At 37.9% G+C, this 24,201-nt stretch overlaps 2 protein-coding genes across 3 annotated transcripts in view; one reads left to right on the top strand and one right to left on the bottom strand.

Annotated features, from left to right (window-relative positions):
* The window catches only part of OSTN (osteocrin), a 43,518-nt gene extending 34,759 nt beyond the window's left edge, over positions 1 to 8,759 (top strand). For both annotated transcript variants that reach the window (XM_075202293.1, XM_075202291.1), the window contains one exon: positions 4,240 to 8,759. The gene's annotated coding sequence lies outside the window, so the exon portion shown is untranslated. The remainder of the gene's footprint in view (positions 1 to 4,239) is intronic.
* Positions 8,760 to 10,790: 2,031 nt separating this feature from the next.
* UTS2B (urotensin 2B) lies at positions 10,791 to 23,506 on the bottom strand. The gene is made up of 5 exons (XM_075200584.1): positions 23,407 to 23,506; positions 18,953 to 19,054; positions 15,160 to 15,197; positions 12,925 to 13,018; positions 10,791 to 11,043 (listed from the first exon to the last, which is right to left on the bottom strand). The coding sequence occupies exons 1-5, from the start codon at positions 23,504 to 23,506 to the stop codon at positions 11,018 to 11,020; spliced, it is 360 nt and encodes a 119-aa protein (XP_075056685.1). The 3' UTR covers positions 10,791 to 11,017.
* Between the last annotated feature and the right edge of the window lie 695 nt (positions 23,507 to 24,201).

Raw genomic sequence — 24,201 nt, 5'->3', positions numbered from 1 at the left:
CTTTGCAGCGGAGATTTGACAGAAATATCTGCTCATTTTTCTGTGCACCTCTATGTGCACCTTCTTCGCTCCCTTTCTCCCACCACCTGCTCCCACCTCGCCCACCTCTTTAATCTCTCCCTCTTCACTGGCATCTTCCCCATCTCCTTCAAACATGCTCTCGTATCCCCCATTCTTAAGAAACCTAATCTCGACCCCACTTCTCTCTCGAACTATCGCCCCATATCTCTTCTCCCTTTTGCCTCCAAAATTCTCGAGAGGCTCGTCTGCAGCCGTCTCACCTCCTACCTTTCTGAATACTCCCTCCTTGATCCTCTCCAGTCTGGTTTCCGCCCCCTCCACTCCACTGAAACTGCCCTGGCTAAAGTCACCAATGACCTCCTCTCTGCTAAAGCCAGGGGCCACTTATCCCTTCTCATCCTCCTTGACCTCTCTGCAGCCTTCGACACCGTTGACCATCTCTCCTCCTTCACACCCTCCAGTCTTTCGGCCTCTCCGGCCCAGTCCTGTCCTGGTTCACCTCTTACCTTACTCACCGATCCTTCTCTGTCACCACCTCTGGGTCTCTCTCCCCCCCGTCCACCCTTCCAGTCGGGGTCCCTCAGGGCTCTGTTCTGGGACCCTTACTATTCTCTCTATACACCTCCTCCCTGGGTCAACTCATCAGCTCCTTAGGCTTCAGCTACCACCTTCACGCTGACGACACTCAACTATCCCTCTCCTCTCCTGATCTCTCTCCCTCCCTCCCTCCTCTCTAGGGTGTCCGCCTGCCTCTCTGCCATCTCCTCCTGGATGTCCTCTCGATTCCTCAAACTTAACCTTGCTAAAACTGAGCTCATAGTATTTCCTCCCTCTCATACCTCATCCCCTTCTGACCTCTCCATCACTGTCGACAACACCTCTATCTCCCCTGTCCCCCAACTTCACTGCCTTGGTGTCATCATCAACTCCTCTCTCTCCTTTGGCCCCTACATCCTCTCTCTTGCTAAATCCTGCCGCTTCCAGCTGTGTAACATCGCTCGCATCCGGCCCTTCCTCTCCCAAGATGCCACCAAATGCCTTATCCACTCTCTGATCATCTCCCCCCACTCTCATCTCGATCCCCTTCGAACTGTTCTTAACGCTGCCGCTAGGCTTATTTTCCTTTCTCGCCGCTCCTCTTCTGTCTCCCCCCTCTACCTAGCCCTTCACTGGCTCCCATTCCCCTTCAGAATCCTCTTTAAGCTCCTCACACTCACCTACGAGGCCCTCGCCAACTCCACTGCGCCCTACATCTCCACCCTCCTCTCTATTCATGCTCCATCCCGCCCTCTCCGTTCTGCCTCTGACCGTCGCCTCTCTTCCCCCCTTATAACCTCCTCCCACGCGTGTATCCAAGACTTCGCCTGCACTGCCCCCCTCCACTGGAACAAGCTCCCTCCCTCCATCAGAACTTCCCCTAATCTGTCCAGTTTCAAACGGCCCTAAAAACCCACCTTTTTCTTAAAGCCTTTCTGTCTCCCACTTAACTTCCTACCTTATCTTCTGCCTTCGTCCCCCTACTCTCCCTCTCTCCCCTGCGTCTCTGTCTGTCCACCCCTCCCCTTAGATTGTATGCTCCTCTGAGCAGGGCCATCTCTCCTCCTGTTTCCACCACTTTTAACTCTGCTCTTCAGCTACTTAGCCCTCCTCCTCGAGGGTCCTCCACCCCACATCCACTCTCGCTCCCTCCTCCCCCTGGGGGTCTCCCTGCCTTCCGCGCCCTCCTTCTTGGGCCCCGTCGTTTACGGATCCTCCCTCCCCCTTCCCCGCCCTCTCTAGCTGTGCATTGAGCTTACTGAGTTACTGTGCTTACTGTTTACTGTACTGTGCTGTCTCCCATTGTATTGTAATTTGTATGTCCCTGTACGGCGCTGCGGACGCCTTGTGGCGCCTTATAAATGAAAAATTAATAATAATAATAATATAATGTATATTGCTTTGGGATGAGACACTCCTTAATATATAGGTCAATTGGCAGCATATAAGGATAATCCTACTTCTTCATAGACAGCTCGGACCCCTAAAACATTTTAAATGTCCAATGTATGACACAATTATGTGTGTCTGTGTGTCCCATAAGTGTGTGTGACATGGGAGAGATGGAGGGCACAGAGCCTTAATTATAGATCCTTTTAAACAATATTTAGTAAATACAAAGACATATGGAGCCTGAGTCATTAAGGAGAGAAAAGCAAAAAAAAAAGGGAGTAAGATTGCTACTGGATAAACCATGTTACAATGCAAGGGGTGCAACTGCAAATTAGTTTATTATTTTTGCACATAAGGTAAATACTGGCTGTTTTTTCATGTAGCACACAAATACTTGCTAGCTTTATTATTACACTGAAATGTAATGTTGATCTAGGACATGCTCTATTCCAACTATAAATCTGTCCCCACATTTTACATTTTACCTCCCCTTTTAATGCAACATGGTTTTGCCAAGGTGCACATTTACTCCTTTTTTATGCTTTGCACTCCTTTATGATTCAGGCCCATTAAGTGCTGTCACTTAATATGTCTTTGGGTGGAATTCAATTCCCCTGAAGTACCGCTGCATTAAAGCTATTACCGTTATTACGGTAAGTTTAACCCGGCTTTCTGCTCGCAGCTCAGGGAGTTGCGAGCAAAAAGCCAGCATTAAAACTACTGTAACAATGGTATTTGCGCGCACTATTACCGTAATAAAGGTAATAATGCACAGGTCGCGTTACATTTTCAAGTAACACGGCCAATTGTATTCCCCCCTTTGTGTTTTATTAAATAGTGTTAAAAAGCATATACAATTAGGGCTTCAATTAGTTTAAACCTATCAACTTCCCTATAGCTTCTGGGGCTTGGCTGTTACATTTAAAATACCGCCGCTTCTAAATTTGCACTTAGAGGACTGACTCATTCTATATGATTGTTTCATAAAAGTCCAGGGAATCATCATCAACATTTATTTCTATAGTGCCAGCAAATTCCGTAGCGCTTTACAATTGGGATGAAGTTGTTCCCTTGTCTTTTATGAAGCAGAAGCACCTATGTCTTTATATTAAAATTTATACAGAAGTGTTAGTCATTTAGTTACATAAATTTGCACAGAACAAGATGGTGAGTATTGCTGCGACCTTTATGTTTTCCATGATTGCAGCTTCATTAAGCTTGAGCACACGGGAGCAATATATATATAACACTGTATCCCCATATCCTACTTGCTCACTTTCTCATAAAAGTGGACTGAACCAATCATCTTAATATAAAGTTATTAGGAGGCCCGTGAGTTAGTGAGCACTTATCCTATTGTAAATCAACACTAAACAGATGAAATAAGTGATTATAGTAGTCATCACTATTTGCTGCAAATGAATGGTCCTCCCTGGACGAATACTTTATTTGCATCAATACTGTATAATTATGCATGCTTTGAAAAGGGGATCCCTACAACCTGTTAGTGTTACCACTAAGTAGTGTTATTGCTCATTTAGAATATGTATTTTCCTAAAGGCAGTCTCCTCTGTCTTACATGATTCACCTATCATAGGACAGCCTTAGTTTACTGTGACCCTCACCATATCACTTAACATGCATAATTATGTGTAGCCTCTGTGGAAGTTACTAGCATCTGGCAGAAGACTTGACTGCACAGAATTGGTTGTGTTCTAATGCCTTTTTTTCTAACATAAACTCCTGGATAAGTGATTCACAAGCCAGTATACCAATTTTATTGCCATGGAACTGTTCTGTGTGAGCAATATTTAATATAGTTCCCTCCTGCCCTACATGATTAATCTAAGGCCTATGAGTACCACAAGACTAATTCAACCTTCACATTTACACTGAACATGTATAGCAGTATATACAGCAAATATATATATATATATATATATATATATATATATATATAATTGTATACAAATGAATTGTTGTTCTTCTCTCTCTAATATAATTTGCTTGACATAACAGTAACATTGTTCAGTAAGTTTTCCACTGTGTCACAGTGACTAATTTGTAGAAATAAATTGAGTCAATTTATAAAGCTCTGCAGAGGTTGTTGATCTTAGCTTTATAATGGGAGATGGTAACATATTTTAATACCATTATGCATGGTTCTAGCATATTCACTTACAAAATAAGTACTTTTTGTAATTAGAAAATTGGATGGGAATAAGAATACATTATTTGGCATTTTGTCTTGCCTTGTGGAACAATTCCTGCCTGTTTTTATTTTTGCAGGTATTTACACCCAGGATGATATATGATACATCTCAGATGCCACCAAAACTCTGCTAATACCTTTCAGAGCTCCATCTTCTGATTTATGTTACAATGATTAATGAATTGACCATCTATAAATCAATTTCACATCCTCTGTCAAAACAATAATAGATTCAATCCATCAGATCAGAACTTTTACAGCCAGGGTGTGCCTTCTGAAGTCACAGGGTGTATGTGTAATACTGTACTGCCTGGTAATCAGATCTTAACACCGTAGGATTTGTGTTTCTTTAGGCTCAAATATCAGCATTTGTGATTCAATTGGATAAGAATATGTATCCTGCATTGAATCTTACCATAGTTTTAATAGATTTAATACATTATAGAGTGTCACTGCATTTCATGCCCCCTCTACACACAGCACCACTCACTTTTGGAACATTCATACAAGTAATCACATATAATGTAAGACATGTATACTTTAAGCCAGCTTCTACCTACCGAAACACTGTTATTTGTATGTATATCAAATGTATAAATTTTCCATTTATTTAAACAATTTTTATATAACTGATTTTCATTTGTGTAGTAATCCTCTAGTTCAAGACTATTTCTGCCTCCCTTTTCTTATGTAACCTAAGATTCACATTGCATTACATGTACTTTAAGTAACTATGACTTCTTCTAGAGCAGATGCAGACAGCCTGTGTTTCTCTATCCTCTATACTCGCACCTAAATGTCAGTCTCGGTATGTTCAACATGTAATTCCACAGCACCTGGAGAAGCACAGGTTACCTAATCCTGTTCTAGACACAGGCCGGCTACCTTATTGGTTATTTAAAGAGCTGGAACTGGGCACCATAAAATACTAATATACTACTCAAAGTAAACTAAACTGTACTGATATATAACCCCTTAAATATATACGGTTTGCTTCATACTTACCTTACCTACAGACATAAATATTTACATGTCTGCTTTATTAAAAGTACATTTCCTTACCCTGATAGTGTTGTGTGTACAAGTAGAAGAAAACATATTTGATTTCACTGAAGTTTAGCACAAGAATGGTATGTATACCTATCCATACCAAGTACTTGCATAGACATATAGTTCATGCTTATCGTCCCATTTAATAACACCACCACCAAAAGTTGCAAACTGTTTATTTGCCAATGCAAAAGAAAAAACATAATTTTAAAGAATACTTGTCACCTACACACAAATGCACATTAAACAGATACCTGAATAGTCAACATATAGCTAAAACTGTTAAATATTCTGTGTGCTAAGGCTATATAGCATCTACTGAATCTTTTTACATGTCTGCTTGAAGTTAACCATCTTCTGTGCAGGTGTAAATACATATCCATGAATATTAAAGACAGTATGAACATCCTTTATACTGTCAAGAACTTGTGCACATGCTCCTGAGAATCAACAAACTGTTTTCAGCTAATTGGGGCAGAATAATCACATAAGTTTAGACTTCCTGGAGATTGACTCACAGGACTACAACAACAGCTAACTTGTATTGATGAAATCCCCCAGCCACATTACAGTATTTATCGCGATTAGCAGCAGCTAGGCAGATCAAACCGGAGAAGACCTTCCAGGATTGGATGTGAGCGCCACAACTGCTGAGTGACTTGACCAATCACAATGAATATTTCATTTGTCACACAAGTATATGTCCTCATATATTGCCTAAGACATGTTAGCAGGCAGAGCTTGACAAAGAGGCAAGGGCACAGTTTTATTACTGTATTTCTCACAAATAATATATGTGTAATATATGTGCATAACAATTAGGTTTTTACTCAGGCTGTACTAATAATGTTGCATTTTCAAAATTGTGTGACTAGTACTCTTTAAAATGCAGTTTATGCTCTAAAAACATAGAGTCATTAAAGAGAGCAAAGCAAAAAAAATGGAGTAACTTTCCATTTTGGCAAGACCATGTTGCATTGGAGGGGGAGATAAACTTAAAATATGGGGGACAGATTATAGTTGGGATAGGACATGTCCTAGATCAACTTTCACTTTCAGTGTAAAAATAATGCTATCAAGTATTTGTGTGCTACATGAAAAAACAGCCAGTATTTAACTTATGTGCAAAATAATAACCTAACCCTCGCATTGTAACAGGGTTTGTCCCAGAGAAAATGTTTTTCTTTTTTGTAATACTTTTCTTAATGACTCAGGCCCACACTGTCTTGGGTTGAGTTGCATCAAATGATTTAATTGCTAAAACATTTATTTCATTATGTATTATAGATTTGTAATGGAAAAATGTGACAATCAAGTTAAATTTAGCAACATTTTTGACGATACAAATAGGTCCAATTGCTTCAAATTATGTACATATGTTTCTTGTTATAAAAATAATACTTTATGCATGACTTGTTCTAACTATAACAATATGAGGCAAACCCCAGGGTGGCTAGACTTTGCATGTGGAGTGGCTGGTCCACAATAACATGTTATACATTGTATGATGCTTTTATTTTTGTTTGCATGATCTATGTGACAGGTCACTGGTTTTAAACAGCAGAACAGTTTGTAAAATGTATTTTCACAAATTGCAATTGCAAATTTTCTTGTGTGCTTTATTGTTTGGGTTTAATTACTAAAACTTTTCTGCTTTTGTTATGCTTAGCATTTGTAAATATGGGACTGTAACTCAAATATGGGACTGTAACTCAGTCCCAACTCACTTTGCAATTACTTTAAAAATTCATTAGTTATATGCCAGGCAGCATCCAGGACACCTTGGATAATTGTTGCAGCCTTTGTTTGACTAGAACTTCCATAATTCTTAACCATAATTGGAATATGCCCTGTCCTCTGTCACCAATCTACGTTATTTCATTGTTGGATACATTTCACAGGACATGTTGCCATAAGCTGGCCATCATACACATTCAAATCCAGACCATTTTCCACCCCATTCACTTAGGATTCCAATATGGCCACAAGCATAGGTACCAAACTAAACAGATCCAGCAGTTAAATTGTTATAAAGAACATGCAGATCTTATTGGACACTATTAGCTCGGCTTCTGATAACCACACACACACACAGTGATCGCAGTCTCTAGATAACTGATTTTCAGCTGACATTTCTCATCTGTCAAGTTGGTTGATAAAATTGCCAGCTTTAGACTTTTTATTGTACTTTGTCAGGCAGCTCCTATTCCTGTTATCACCTTCTCTCTTATCTGCTCTACTGGAGAGCAGGATTATCTATGTTTTCTTCTGATATACATAACACTTTAAAATATATGTAATTACTTATTCCCCATCAGGAACCAAATATAGTTAGTTGTTATTAATTTTCGAGACACTCATTCTTGCAGAATGCTAGATAACAGATATATTATTAGTGTTTAACCACTACACTTTGATGTATGTAACAGATTTGTAGATTTGTATTTACACAAATAGAATGCTGTATTCTTTTGTCCAGTTATATCAATGTCTGCTATTAAGAGGGTGTTGACACTGGCACATTGCAGGGCAATGTAGTTCAACTATGTATTATATGAGTATAGCACTCCCTCCATACAGTGATTGCTAGTAAACTTGACTGTACAGTCCTCCATTGAGAGCCATCATATTAAAGTTGCACTATCATCTAGCAAAAGGTGATAGTGCAGTCCACCCAATTCCCCAGCCAGATCCCCTTGAAAAACGGCTGCTTGTAGCATACTGGCAAATCATTTTAATTCACCATCTTAAAGTGGCAGCGAAGGGAGGCTTGGGATTGGCTGTCTGGGACATACCACCTCCTCGGTTTTTGGCCAGGGCTGTAAGAGGAGTGGGGAAGACAGCTGCATAGATCAGCCCCTGGAGGTGGTTTCCCACCTTCAGATTACTTTAATTTATTGGCTTTTGTGCTTTCAAGACTTATATTTATATCATCAGGCAGAGTTGTTTCTTTTTGTATCTCTGGGATATGTCCCAAACCTACAAATGTATTGAGTGCAGAGAATAGCAGAGCTGTGGCATAGCCCAGGGCAACAAAAAGATATAACTCATTGTGATATAAATGCACACCATAAATCAAGAGAAATAAGAAGGAATGTAAAAGCAATGTATTGCGTTATTGTTGCAACAAGACGTAGGCAAAAAATAAGTTGAAGGAATCTGAAGGTGGAAAGGTACGATATATTTTGCTATATAAATCACTTTTATACTAAAATTAGTGTTTTAAAAAATTTTCAATCATACCTCTTCCGCCTCCAACTTGTACTCATCTAGCTTTATGTAAGCCTGTTTTTTATGTTTTTTTTATTGGTTTGTATTTTTCTGAACAAATGTCCATTAAAGATATCAAGTACGCTTTAATACCACTGTTTTAACATCACAGTAATGATAACACCAATTTTGTCATTAGTTGTAATGAAGGAGCAGTGTTCTGTTCATTTTAAATACGTATATTTTTTTCAGAAATGTATTGGCACATCCCTTCTGCCTTTATTACTGTTAAACTCCACAACACACTTTTGTTTTAAATAAAATGTAATAATGGAAATTATTTTTGTGTGTGTGTTCTTTCTCATATATGTGTTAAAGTACAAAATAATGGTCTGTTTTCTTTTTCGTTTACACAATGAGGTAAGATACATTAGTAGTTGGCAGCCATGATAACTAAACCACAATGAGACCACACAGGACCTATATTTTTGTCTGTTCACATCAATGTTTGTTTTTAGCAGAAGTATAGAACATGTGTGGTTTTTAGACAAGGGAGAATTTCTAGTTTTAAATAATGATTCTAAAACCTAACTTCCAACAGTCTTTTGCAGACAGGTGCAAGTATGTTCAACTCCCTTAAAAATCCCCTCTGCTTTTATGGGTGTATATTAATAAATGCAAAAATAGATTTATGATTTGGTATGTTCCATATACTACAGAAAGAAGTCAATGTTAAAGGGTAATTCCATCCATAAATAACATCTGTAATTAAATTAATATTTGCCTAAAAATATTTTGTGACCCCAGAAATAGCATTTTCAGAAAATTCTGTGAGTCCCAATGACATATTTTCAACTATATATCCTTCCAAATCACAGTGCTGGTTGGGGAAAGGAAGTCTGCTTGACAGCACATTCAAGGATGTTGACAGCAAGCAACTAGAATGAAACATTCATTAACAACTCTAGACAGACTCCCTATGTGACATCATAGTCATCATCATCAAGCTGTCTGCAGGCAGTATACTATCTGCACAGCAGAGTACCAAGGTCACACATTATGGATCCACACAAGCCTATTGGCTCCCCTCTGCAGTGTGGCAAAGAGAGCTGTGTATGCAGGCCGAGTTTGCTCAACTTGATCATACGCAGGTTGGGCAAACATTTTGGACAATGAAGTTTAAATTGCAGGGGACCCCACAAGCTACTTGCCCTGGTGTCTCCAAAAATCTTAATCCAGCCCTGCTGCAGACCAGTATTGAAAGTAACACACAGGACCAGCATCAAGAGTACAGCAGTATGGGTCCCAAAGATATTTATTAGGGGAGGGAGGGTCTGTAGTGAATTAAGGAACGTGGAAGGCCCCCTTTCTAATCAGCAGCCACTCCTGAGATGTGGGGGGGCCAAGGTGCTGAATTAATGGATGAGGTAGTGGGCCCCCTTAGGCAGCATGTCCACCTCCCAAGATGTGGTGGATGTCACATCTTCTGCCAGTTGCTCCAGTCACAGTTCCAGCCCCAGCCCAACACAATGTGCTAGGGACAGGTCAGAATATGGGAGGAGCTTCAGCTGCTGTGGAGTAGGACAGTATACTTTAACATTTTAACAGAGCTACAGTGGAATATCAGGTTAACACTGAACAATATATTTATTTATTTTTCATAATTCATAGATGACATTTTTGTTTTCATAATTCATAGATGACATTTTTGAAAATTAATTGTCTTTTAAGTGTTGGATATGTACAATATACCAACCCCTAGTTAATTGTGTAAGTTGCTTGCAGTATTTATGTTTATTTGAATTAGCAATCATCATCATCTATTTATATACATACACACACCAAGAGAGACTAAGGGCAATTTAATAGCAGCCAATTAACCTGCCAGTATGTTTTTGGAGTGTGGAAGGAAACCGGAGCACCAGGAGAAAACCCACTCAAACACGGGCAGAACATACAAACTCCACACAGATAAGGCTATGATTGGGAATCGAACTCATGACCCCAGTGCTGTGAGACAGAAGTGCTAGCCACTAAGCCACCGTGCTGCCAATATGGTCTAAAGCAAAAAGTAGTAGTCTTGCTGCATTTCTAGGTCAAAGGATGCAACCTCTGTAGTATTAGGAGCAGCTGTAACAGCACCAGGAATCCCAGTTATGAAAATGTGAACAGTTTGTATATATATATATATATATATAACTGATATATTTTTATTGAACGAATGAAACAAAAATTTGCTTCTTGCTCTCTTAACAAGTAATATTGTAAAGAATAATATACATTGTATCATAAAGACAAAAGTGGATTATGTAACTGTAACTGAAAACACAGTAATAAATTCATAACTTCTAATGATACAAGTGATGCTATATTTTTAATGAATTGTGAAGCCCACGAAGCTCAAGAATATGAGGAGTTCAATACTGAGTCATGTGTAACTTTCCACTAAGACAAACACCATATACACAATTAAATTACAAACATTGCTTAAAAAATAACTTCACAGGTTTTGATTGTTGTTCTTTTTCATTTGGTCTATATGACAAAGCTCTAATAAGAATTATAATGAATATGCTCTCTGCTCCTGGGTAATCTTCACACACAATATTTCCAAAAGCAAGCTGTGGAAAGACAGAAAAAAGCAAGGATATTAGCTAACATTGAACAAAGGGATGTGAGATGAAAACATACATAAGTCTATATATACAATCACAGATTATAATTGGGGTGTTTTTAGTGCTAGCCTGGAACCCAGTAACTCAAAGCATGCCCAGACAAACTCTTTGGAGCAAGTATGCCTTTAATAAGAGACAGAGTAAGTTAAGATGAGGAGTATGAGGTTTGTTGTGTATATTTTTACATAGATGGGTCAATGACTTGTTAATAAATAAAAATATTTAGGTGACCTTGAGTGGAGTGTGAGCCCAAGGCTTGAGCACTGCCCTGGGTCATCAGGAGATTTAATCACATACTAAATGTGTCCTTTTTGACAGATTATATAGCCAGGAATGTGTGGGCAACGTTTAGTGTGGTAGGCAATCAGACATGTTTTGCAAAGTATTATGGGAAGAAAGTAAAGTGATCACATGGCAGTAGAGCAATTTATTATGAGGAAAAATGAGTATTTTGTCATGGCAGCATGTTTAGGCAAAATTTGAGAAGTTTAAAAAGAAAAAGGGTTCTTGTTAGGACGCACTGTCACCTCTCAGTGCAGAGAACATTCATCAATGTCAGTGCGGTATAGCTCACTGACAGGGGCTCTGATTGGAGCTCTTGTACTTCACTTCCCAGAACACTTGACTTAGTAACTGGGGCAGTGAGGCCATGGGAGCTTGGCAGAGAGCACTCAACTGCCTGCAGTGCTCCTAGAACTTCACTGTTATGGGCATTGAAGGAAGCTAAAAAAAATCTTGTCACCTCACTTTTAACATAGCATTCAAAGCACATTTTCAGTGATTCCCTACAACGGTGCACTGTGTACTTATTGCCTAATTAAATGCCATTATTTTGTACCAAGCATCAACACTAGGGGACCTTGCAGACAACATTGAAGTTGACGCAAAGCCAGTGCTTGTCAGCAATTGTGTGTGTAGAGCTCAGTTTGCTTACATTATTTATGGACTATCAGTTTTAAAATACATTTACCACAATTTAACAACACACAATGAACATTTGATTTTAACACCATGTGTATCAACCATAAGTGAATATTAAGCCAGAGTGGTGTCTGGAAGTCTTATAGGCTTACTGGGGGACTCTCAGGTGACAACTTTATTAGGAATGTCTCTGGTTGCAGTCATCTTCTCCTGAAGGATAATCATGAGTATGCATATTTCCTTTCCTGACACAGTATGGAGAAATCAGATTTGTGGTTGCTGAAATGGGCCAGTGAGACCTAGTAAACATCTAAACAACCACAGCGTTGCTATTTATGCTTAGAAATAAACAATGATGATGATATATAGTAAATAAACTGTACACTACAGGCATCCCTTTAAAGTAGCCCTCTTGGGTTCTGTGTGGAATGTAATCGCATAGGTGGGTGTGTGTAAAGACATAACCTTTATACTTTTTATTAAATTGCATTTCTATTTTTGTTATTGCAAGAAATACAAGACATTGCAAGAAAAACATTTTAAATGTAAATACATGATTATGTGTGCCCTACTGTATGCCCCATTACATTTTAATGCTGTAATTATTAACATACATTTAAAATATTGCCAAAATAATAGTAAGAAGTATATGTACATACATGTGCAGTATATATATATATATATAATATTATTTGCCATTATTTCTTAATGAGCGAGCAACAGGATAAATAATTTCTAGAGGCTGTCAGTGTCATTAAGTCTAATACATTCTTTAGAGTCACATTTTTTCTGAAGTGGTGGCTAAAAAGGTAATGTATGGGTTAGAATTAATCATACACTACATAATTTTAATGATCAGTTTTCTAAACAAAATTATTTTAATTTATCCATAAAGACAACACATACCTCGTTTCTTAGGATGTGATGCTGACAACCTGTCCACGGTGTATGACATATCTCCAGTCTTATCTTCCAATAGCTGTTCCTTCAGTTTTTCCAGCTGTATCAGATATACAATGTTTTAGTTTTATAGATGTGTTACAGCACAATTAGATTTAACTATAGAATACATAAAAGAAATAACATTTCATGTGGATTAGTATAGTGTTCCTCGTGCCAGGTAAAGTACTGTACTAACTATAGATGCATTTTAAATGAAAGTAAGGATGCTTTATTCAAGTCAAGCAGAAACATGAAGATACAATATCAATGCAATAGGTATGAGGTTTGAGGTTTCTAAAATAGATCTCCACCACATTCAAAACCATACAAAGATAATCCAGGTCCAAGGTTAATCCAAGGTTAAAGGAGGTTTTCAGCCAACCTCAATATCTAATGGTAAACTTCCTAGACCTCAACTATCAGGATGTCTGGGATATCTGATATCCTGGACCACTGCTGTTGGGTGATACCCCTACCACACCTGTCACTTGTGGATGATGAGCTATCTGCCATTACAGCCATACAATTAGTTGTCTTGACACACAATTTCATCAACACTGAAATCAACACAGCTCAAATGTTTCCTACTTCCTGCAACAGAAAAAGGATATTTAAAGAAAACAGACAGGAAGGGGTAGTATCTTCTGAATGGCAATGGGCATGGACCACCATTGACCACCAATGTTTTGCTAGCTGGAGACATTTTTTAAAATAATTTTTAGCCTAGACTTAGCTGATGTACAGTATGTGAGTCAATGGTGTGTCCAATCACTAAGTTGTTCTATTCATAGTTAGCGTCCTGTTTTCTAGATATTACATATATTTATCTTAAGAAATGAAAAATAAAATATTACAGATATCTGCAAAATGATCATATTAAAATATGATTATAGTTGTATATATTTATTTATGAATTGGCAATACACAATAATTCTACACAAAAAATGGATTACGAAGACTCAGCCATAATGAAATGGATATGAACCACTACAATAAAATAAATAACATCTTATTAAGAAAGTAATACAACAATGTTACCAGTACTTGATCATCTGCTAGAGGAAGAATATTAATGTCTATAATAAAGTGTCAGTGTTGCCACCTATACTGTTATCCCTATTGTTCATTCCATGCCTCAACTTATGTAGACTTTTAGCATAGACCTTGTGGTACTAATTGTGCAGAGCAACGGTGTAGATAGTAGAGCCAGAAATTGAACGGAAATTTCTGTTAAATTTTAAACTTCATTGAAGAGTTAAGAGCACTCAACTGTCGGCAAAACTCCCAGAGCTTTACTGCTGGGTAAAAACATTCCAAAGCACCTTCTCCCGTTTTACTGTCACCTATGCAAATTAGCATAAACCTTGATAAATAAAAAGCAATAGTTCTAGTGAACAATATATTCATTAAATTGGTTGATTTGAACAGTATGTCCTCCTAAACTTGTCCATCACTTGAGGATTACCATACATATATTATTCTAATGTTATTCCAATTATCTCCAACCTTGGGAGCATTAGTAAGCATTGATTTATCACTATTGTAGATACAATTTACATTGATTATAGGTAGACAGGTGGAAAGTGCAATAAGACTTAATAAATAAGGTATAATTAAATGAAGCATAAGAATAAATAATAATACTCATGTTCAACACTAGATATACAGTATACTACATATGTGAAACAAGCATGTTTTATTTACAGTATGTATAAATACAAAGTACTAGTGTTTATCTCTGCCAATTGTTTGAATTTTATGTTTTTTAATAAATAGAAAAATAATTTTTCATTTTTTATTTAGTAAAGATGACGAGTTCAAAACATGTTATAATTAATTTTAACTAATGAGTCCTTACTAAATAGGCTTGCTTATGTGGTCTCATCACACAACTATCCTTATAGCTGGTAGACACCAATTACGCAAATTTAATGACAACAGCGCTTATGGGTTAAAATTTTGTATACAAAAATGCACATTTTTAAAGGAATGTTCGGTTTAATTCTCTTTCATTTTATAGCTTTGCCCCAGAAGTACATACAATTATTACTTTGATTGTTAAATGTTAAATTGGTAATGCATTGTCAATTTACTATACAAATGAATCATATTTATTAAATCATTAAATATTACTGTTGTTTGTTATTAGTGAATCAATGAATGCAGCTATAAAAAACATATCTTTATATACTAACTTACCTGTTCTAGTTGCTCTAACTTGCTTTCCAGATCCATCTCTACAAATAGACACAATACCAGACAAATATTTATAAACTTGCTGGCTACTTCTTGTTACCAGAAATATAATCATATCAAATGTCTATTCACCAAGCTAACAATTTAATTAGAAATGATTATATTATTATCATTATCGTCATTATTGCTATTATCATTGTGGATTTGTAAGGCGCCACAGTGCTCCAAAGTTCCGGACAGTCAGTGGGGAAAGCAGGAGATGCATTAAAAAGAGACATACAAGGTAGATAAAATAAATGCAGGCATGAAAAAAGGGTAGGGAGGGTCCTGCTCATGATAGACCTTATATACTAATTAAAAGAGAGCACAGCTGAAACAAGAGGAGCAAGGAGTGTAGGTCAGAGATAAGATTTGAGATGTAGTAAGGGGTGGTCTTTTTGAAGGCCTCGTAGGTAAGGTTGAGTAATTTGAATTGGATTCTGGATGACATATGGATCCAGTGTAGTGAGTTGCAAAGGAGAGTGGTAGATATATATTGACAAGAGAGGAAGATCAGTCTTGCTGCTGCATTTAAGATGGAGTGAAGCAGGGACAGATGGGCGAGGTAATAGAAGAAAGGTGCAGTAGTCAAGGCGGGACATAATGAGAAAGTTATAAGAGTTTTGGTAGGATCTTGGGTAAGAAAGTGGCATTTTCTGGCAATATTTCTATGGCAGATTTGACATAATTGGAAGAGAGACTGGATGTCAGGAATAAAGTCACACTAAGGCATTGGGCTTAGGAGACTGAGGAAATTGTGGCGTTATTGATGGTGAGGGAGATCTGAGGGGGGTGCAGAATGAAAAGCTCTGCTTTGGACATGCTGAGCTTTAAGCAGTGTTGGAACACCCTTGTGGAGGTAACAGAGAGATATTTACTTACATGAGAAAGCAAAGAAGAGGAGATGTGAGATGGAGAGGTGGATGTGGGTGTCACCAGTGTAGAGTTGGTACTGGAGATCATATGAGCAAATTAGTTCCACAAGAGAAGATGTGTACAGTGAAAAAATCATAGCGGAAAATATAGTGGGAGTGGAAGGGTGAATGTGCCAGAGGTAGAAATACAAATTAACAATTTGATAAGTAGGAAGTGAACCAGGGCAGAACAGTGTCATGAAGACCAATGGGTTGAAGTTGTGGAGGAGAACAGAGATCCAGAAGGAGGAATATGGTGAAGTGACCATTAGATTTTGCTGAAAGTAGATCATCATTGATCATTTTTGTGAGAGCAGTCTCAGTACAATGTTGGGGACAGTAGCCCAATTGCAGAGAGTGGAGTGAAAGAAGAGAAAATGAGACAGATGGATGTACATAAGTCGCTAAATTGGTTGGAGGGGAAGGGGAGGGAAAAAACACAGCAGTAGTCGGACACAGAGTCTGGGTCAAGAGATATTTTTTTAGGAATGGTGATATGAACATGTGTTTAGAGGATGGTTGTGTCAGAAGATGGAGACAGGTGAAAAAGGTGAGTTATTGGTGACTATGCAGTGGGAGAGAGTGAGCGGAAAAGTTGAGAGGGAAAAGGGTTGAAGGGGCAAGGCTGTTGGATGAGATAAAGAGATGAGTCCAGAGACTTTGTCTTTGGTTACTGGAGAGAATGAACTGTGAAGAGTAGGAGAAGGTTGGAGGGTGTGCATGATTAGACATGAGGAAATAGCTTGTCAAATTATGTCAATTTTTTTCTTTGAAGTAGTTGGAAAAATCATGGGCTGTGAGGTAGGAATTGGGAGGAGGTGTAGGTGGACAGAAAAACGAGTTGAAGGAGTCTATAGGAGTTAGAAGACTGGATAGATATTAAAGAAGCAAAGTTTGTTTGCTTGGCAAGTAAAGTGGCAGTGTTGTAAGATTACATACTTAATTTATAGTGGAGGAAGTTGGCACATCATCATCATCATCATCATTTATTTATATAGCGCCAACATATTCCGTAGCGCTTTACAATTGGGGACAAACATAGTAAACTAATAAACAAAGTGGGTATAACAGACAAAGAGGTGAGAAGGCCCTGCTTCAAGCTTACAATCTATGGGACAATGGGAGTTTGACACATGAGGTTAAGTCTACATTTTGCATTTTGGCCCAGCCAGACTGCAAAGGTAAAAGTGACTCATAAGCTAAATGACCCTGTCACACAACAATGTTGGTCAAGGGGTAGTTGTGTAACGGGTGGTAATAGGGTAATGTAGTGAGGTTAAGAGGGTGGTTGAGGAATATTATAAGCTTGTCTGAAAAGGTGGGTTTTCAAAGAACGCTTGAAAGTTTGTAGACCAGAGGAAAGTCTTATTGTGCGAGGGAGAGAATTCCATAGAGTGGGTGCCGCCCGAAAAAAGTCCTGTAACCTGGAATGGGAGGATGTAATGAGTGTGGTTGAGAGACGCAAATCTAGTGCAGAACGGAGTTGGCGAGTTGGGAGATATTTTGAGACAAGAGAGGAGATGTATGTTGGTGCAGCTTTGCTGATGGCGTTGTAGGTTAGTAAAAGTATTTTATATTGGATTTGGTAGAAAACAGGTAACCAGTGTAGAGACATACAGAGTGATTTAGCAGAGGAATAAAGATTTGCAAGGAAAATCAATCTTGCCGCTACGTGCAAAATAGATTGTAGGGGTTTGAGTCTATTTTGGGGAAGACCAGTAAGGCATAGGAGCGATATTTTTAAAGGTAGTGGGTATATTTGGTATGCCATGGTTGAGGTTCAGATCATTGGATACTATATGGGGTAGCTGGAGCTGCATTGTCTTTGGCTGAAGTAAGTGTTTTGTTGTATAAAGAGGCAGACTGATTAGCGCAGGATGGGGTAGTCATTGGAGAGAGTAGTTGTACTAGTGAAAATAATAATTGGATTGGGTCTAGAGTATTTAGGTGTTGCTGTGTGTTTGTGGATTTGGGTGCAGGGGGGAGAAAAGCAGGTTGTGGTCAGAGTGGGAAGGCCATGTTAGAGAAGCTAGAGATGGAGCTGAAGTGGAAGAAGACAAGGTCAAGGGAGTATCCATCACAGTGGGTGGGAGATAAAGTGCACTGGAAGAGACCAAAGGAGGACTTATTTGAAAGAAGTTTAGCAGCAGCAGAGATAGTGGTGTTATCAATGGGAATGTTGAAATCACCCAGTATGATAGTAGGCAGGTCAAAGGATAGGAAATAAGTGAGGCAGGTTGCAAAATTGTCAATTGGGAAACTGGACCCGGGGGCACTAAATGACAGCAACAAGAAGGTGAAGAGGAGAGAATACATGGATGGATAGTGTGGACTGCAAAGGAAGAGAAAGAGATTTACATGCACATTTGAAAATACAATAGTTAAATGCATGTAAAATGCATTCTGTGGTTCAACAATAAAAAAAATTGTTACTAGTGCAACCAGGTACAGCAGAACATGTCAAATGTGGCAGGGGGACGGCGGGCTTACCCTACCCACCCACCATATTTTCCAGCATGGGCACCTTCTCCCTTAACCTCCATGTCCCTTATCTGAATACAGAAGGGATCGAAATAGGTACCTCGGTTTGGTGCAGGAGAGCTGTGCATGTGCAGTGAAGACACAGCAAGGGGTCCCTGCAAATGCTAGCACCAGTCCAGAGTGCAACATAGTTTTTTTAAGTTTTGAATTGGGTTTCAATATTTTCAAAATGTAGTGCTTTAAGGGAATTGCCATAAAATAGAACTGAATTGAATAATTGCTATTGAGTCTTTATGTCAGTTGTATTTCTATTGCTTTTGTATGTTTTTCATAGTTCCTTTTGTATACTAGGAACTTCTTACCAATATGTGAGGGTCTTCTGAGGGGTAGGTGTTTATTAAGGAGAAGCGTCAGGAGCATGTCCTGGGGATTTACATCTTCTTTCTCTGGAAACAGTTCATTTTCTATTAAAAAAAAATATTAAACAATTAAAATTACAACAATTAAATCTAAAATATATTTTTTATATTTTCACTTTTCTTTTAAAATTACAAATTAAGCTAACTTTCACAAGAACGTGTCAAGAGAAAATTGCAAAATGGCAATGGACAAAACTTGTAATTATGCATTTCAGAATAAACAAATTATTTGCTGCATCAATTCTTTAGTTAATAAGTGATAGAAACAGGAATCATCAAAAATCATGCCTAGTGTTCTGTATGCTATTACAATGTTTTTTATTCATGATCACTGAAATGTACTAAAAACATGACATGACATGCTGAATGAACTGGATCAGTCTTCACAGAAAAGATATTAAAGCATCACATAGCTGGAATAAAAAAAAAATGAATGGAGAACTAAAATTGTTGCAAAATCATAAACATTATATCTGCAATGTTGATAACGTGTACGATAGGGGAAGTTGGGCAGCAATACATATATATTTTATGTCAAATAATAACTCTGTGCTAATGACAGTCTGATTTGGATAGTACAGGGGATAGGACTGTTCCCAGGCTCTATTAAAGGGGTTTCCTCTTAGTATATTACTCCCAGTATATATTACTGAGTAAGATCCTTTGTTATGACCTAAGGAATAGCGATCCTGGCAGGAGCGTTTTAGGAATACAATCATCATCATCATCACCATTTATTTATATAGCACCATTAATTCTGCAGCGCTGTACAGAGAACTCACTCACATCAGTCCCTGTCCCATTGGGGCTTACAGTCTAAATTCCCTAACACACACACAGACAGACAAACTAGCGTCAATTTGTTAGCAGCCACTTAACCTACTAGTATGTTTTTATAGTGTGGGAGGAAACGGGAGCACCCGGAGGAAACCCACGCAAACACGTGGAGAACATACAAACTCCTCACAGATAAGGCCATGGTCGGAATACAATGGGCCTATGTGCAAAATTACTACCTGGAACATCCCCAGAATTTATTTTTTTATTAAACACCAGTATGTACTGTCTGACATGATATGCTGCTCCCAAGTATGTGCCTCGCATGACCTCTGCTCACCTATATATCTTCTTAGTGTTCTGTGCAGGGCATATGACGTACCACATGAAAGGAGAAGTCACATGACAAGATGATATTATTGTGACAGATTAACAGTAGGAGAGGACAGGGACATAGTGGAATGTAATTCCTTTGTGGTGGCATGGCATTTTGTTGCATTCCCACTTCATTCTAGCAAAATCAAAATAACACGCCCATCACCCTAACCCCAATGCTGACCATGACTTCACAGGATCTGTGCTGTTAAAAGCAATAAATAAATAAAAATGGTGCAGCATATCATATCCAGTCCACAACCAACTCCAGCACTAGACAACTCGGGCTGGCTTCAGCTATATCCATGAGACCAGGAGCGTGGGATGTTCCTGCTATAGAAACCAACACCAGACTGATTAGCATAGGGCTGGTGTATATAAGAGGTGTACAAAAGAAAGCAAGCACCCCCTCCAAGAGGCTACCCGTCCAATGCTGTTTCCAATCTCCTAGTTTGTAGTGGCTGGGTTAATGAACAAAGTTGAAAACAATAGAATGGAATATTTGCCATCCCAGTGGTCCTCGTTTAATGGACACAGCTCCCTAAGTATACATTTACTAAAAGACTAAAATAAGTAAACACACGCACAATCTTAGAATCAACTTTATTAAATAAAAGATGCCCCAAAACCATAATATACCACTGCAACATCTTTGTTGAATCTTTCTTGGACCTCCCTAGCCCACCACACGCGGAGGTCTGCTAGAAACCTGTATTCCCAGATAGCTACACAACTTTTTCCTGTGTCTCCCTCTGGTGGAGCTAAATTGACAAGGACCACTATTGTTAACCATTACTGTTAAAAAATGTCCTAGGGTTTTATGTCCTAGGGTTTTATGCCCAGCATCCCTCTCTTGGGGTCCCCTGCTGGTATCGGTTCTGCTGAGGTTTGACAAAGGAGGGTGAATTCTGAGATAATTGGCCTATTAATGAGATGAAAGGGTCTGGCCAGAAATATTTCCCATTAGCGAAAAGCAGCTTTTATCCTTCCTTGGTTGCTGGAAATTCTACTTCTATAATGTAATTACACATAGACATATATAGTACTGACAAGGATTTATATGCATGATATAAGTGTATGAGGCTTTACATACATGATACACTTTCTATTAAGAAACATATTTAAAGTAAAGTAACAGGGTGCACTCTAGTGACTAAAATTAAACATATGTACACAGACCTATAATTCTTTTAATTCCAGGGTGAAAGAAGAAATATAGGTTTAGGATAGGCTTAAGCTTTATTATGGTGGCAACCTCTCACTGCAATGATTATAACGCCAGATTTGCCAATAGCTGCCTCTCTAATTATTTCATATTGGGCGCATAAAACACACTTGCTTTATAGGTGCAAAATAATTTTCAGTTTAAATACATATAAGGACTATTACTACATACAGCATGCATCAACCACTAGTCAGCCATTTAATTCAGTTGGGAAATTGAAGTGAAAAATGGGTGAAGAACATTTAGTCCTGGGTAATATTGATCAAGTTGGCACATATGCTTTCACGATCCTTACATCCTGAGTATTTTGAATGGATTATGAAGTAATCATATCTTGCTTATTTCTAGAGAAATATTTTATCTTTACAAGGGGCAATGTTTTTATGTTTGTTGAGCCATAGCAACTGCATGAACAATTACTACACTTTAAATCTAGATTCCTGCGGAGTTCAGAAAAGGATATGATATGGAGGGCTATTTACATCTTGTTGCAAATGTGAATTATATTTTAGCAACCAAGCAACTATTAACTTTTATCTGTCTAGTGTAATTTTAATTCGCAATGGAAGCGTGTATTATTGCTTGTTTCAGTTTGGTGCAAATTTATACCTAAATGCATTATTAGTAAATAACGCTCATGGTCCCATTTCATTAAGGAATTTAGTAGTAGACGAGCCACAATCTATTACAAATTTGCAACATAGTCATATGTTATTGAGAACTATAAGCTACTTAATTTGCTCCTAGTATTAGTTCTGCTTGCTAGTCAAGCCAGTCTTACAGTCAGGTTATACCAATTATCTATATACCATACACTAAACATTGTCAGCTCTTCATTTCAAAATAAAATCTGGCAACATACTGGATAAATTAACTATTATTCTAACTTGCAGTACCTCAAATTGTCCATAGCTCATATAGAAGGACTAGAGTCCACACCTGATCACTTGACTGCTGATATTAAAAATGTATCTAATGAACCATGAAGCACATTTCATACATAATTCAGATTGCTAGTAGCAGCAAGTGCATGTTTACTCTTTACACCATTAACGTTTAAATGTAGTGTGTTGTGTTCAAATGTCCCTTATTTTATAGCATGGTCGACATTGTTCTATCTTCAGAGGTCATTATTATAAACAAACATATAGCAAACAGACACTAATGCACAGGTGCCTAATCATTTCATAGAGATCAATATTTCAATTTAGTTAATTGCTGTGCAGTCTTTAGAGAGAGATTATATATATATATATATATATATATATATATATATATATATATATAATTGGACAAAAAATATAACATGCCTGTGCAGCTATGAGTAGATGTTAAAACTCTTCGATCAGATCTGCGTGTTCGTGTTCCAATAAATCATCTATCAAATATTCATTTATGAATTATAAATGTTGTAGATTATCTGGCTGTATCACATATCATGGAAAAGGTATAAAATTGTGTCACATGCTGTCTAAAAGATAGCTAGATTAAAAGGACAGGGAACCATATCATCTTTACATGGCTATTGATTGCAGACATAAGTAAATATATTTCAACAAAGTTAAGAAAAGAGTTATCTTCAAGAACAAGTTGACTTCTATAAGTAGGGGACAGAGTCTTAAGCTTGTGGGGACACGCTCAGAAGTACAGGTAAAACATGCTACTGTACTAAAAAGGGGGTAGATGCTTGGAATAAACTTCTATAGATGGGGGCCAACAGTAAGGAACATTAAACATGCTTAATATAAACAAATCATTGATATAAACACAATTCACTAATAAGTAAAATGTGCAGGTTGTAGATGGACCAATTTGTCGTTATCTGCCATCACTATTGTATGTTTCTACATTTCCAATATATGATGTATTTCATTTTTTTTAAAATGCATGAAAAAACACATTTCCTTAAATAAAACACTTATACAGTTTTAGTATTTGGATATAATCATGGGCTTTTATGACTGAAGTATACTATAACAGCATATATCAGCAACCAAACTATAGAATATGGAATACTTACCTTGCACTAAATAAGGTTTCCCTTGAGCTGCCTGCACAGAGATCATGAACAGGAAAGTTAATGTCCCAAGGCACAGATGTACAGAAGTGGCTTTATCCATCATATTGCTCCTCTGGTTGATGGAGCTGTGCTGAGAACCTGGGATTTGAATGTGCATCTCCCCCAGGTCAGCTCACTTTTAAATGGTTCTAGGAGTTGTGTCATATTCCAAAAACTCCCAATGAAAATCATTCATCCTGTCAATGGTATTAAACTCTTGGAAAACTGACAAATGAACTGCGTGAATTTCTTGACGTCAGACCTAGATCAATCTATCGAGAATATGACCAATAAAATGAGTGCTGGGATACACACGGTAAATACAAATTAGGGACTGGTGGCAGGCTCATGGTAATTTATTGTTGCATTTCCAAGCTTTCATTTTAATTACAATGAGATGTTTGTAATGAATGCCGCAAAGAAGGCTCAAGAATCACTAATTAAATTGATTTTAGGTCCAAGATCTTTAAGATGACTTCGATAGCTCATAACATGATGCTATTGGATTAGTTCAGTGAGGAAGATGATAAAACGGGGAGTGGAGAAAGATTAAAGACAAATATGAAATTCATCAAAGAGACATAGCAGGTCTTCAGAAGTGTCAGGAGAAGTTGTAATACATTGTGTTTCTTAAGAGAGCACAGTGCAGAAATTGACCAGTGGTTTGATTAATTTTAGATGAATGGATGTCCTCTGCTGCTCATGACTTCAGGTGTGACTCCTCTTCCCTTTGATTTTCTACAGCTATCTGTCATT

This window comes from Mixophyes fleayi, chromosome 3, assembly GCF_038048845.1.
Source record: "Mixophyes fleayi isolate aMixFle1 chromosome 3, aMixFle1.hap1, whole genome shotgun sequence".
Lineage (NCBI taxonomy): Eukaryota > Metazoa > Chordata > Amphibia > Anura > Limnodynastidae > Mixophyes > Mixophyes fleayi.
This window is presented reverse-complemented; position numbering and strand designations above follow the sequence as displayed.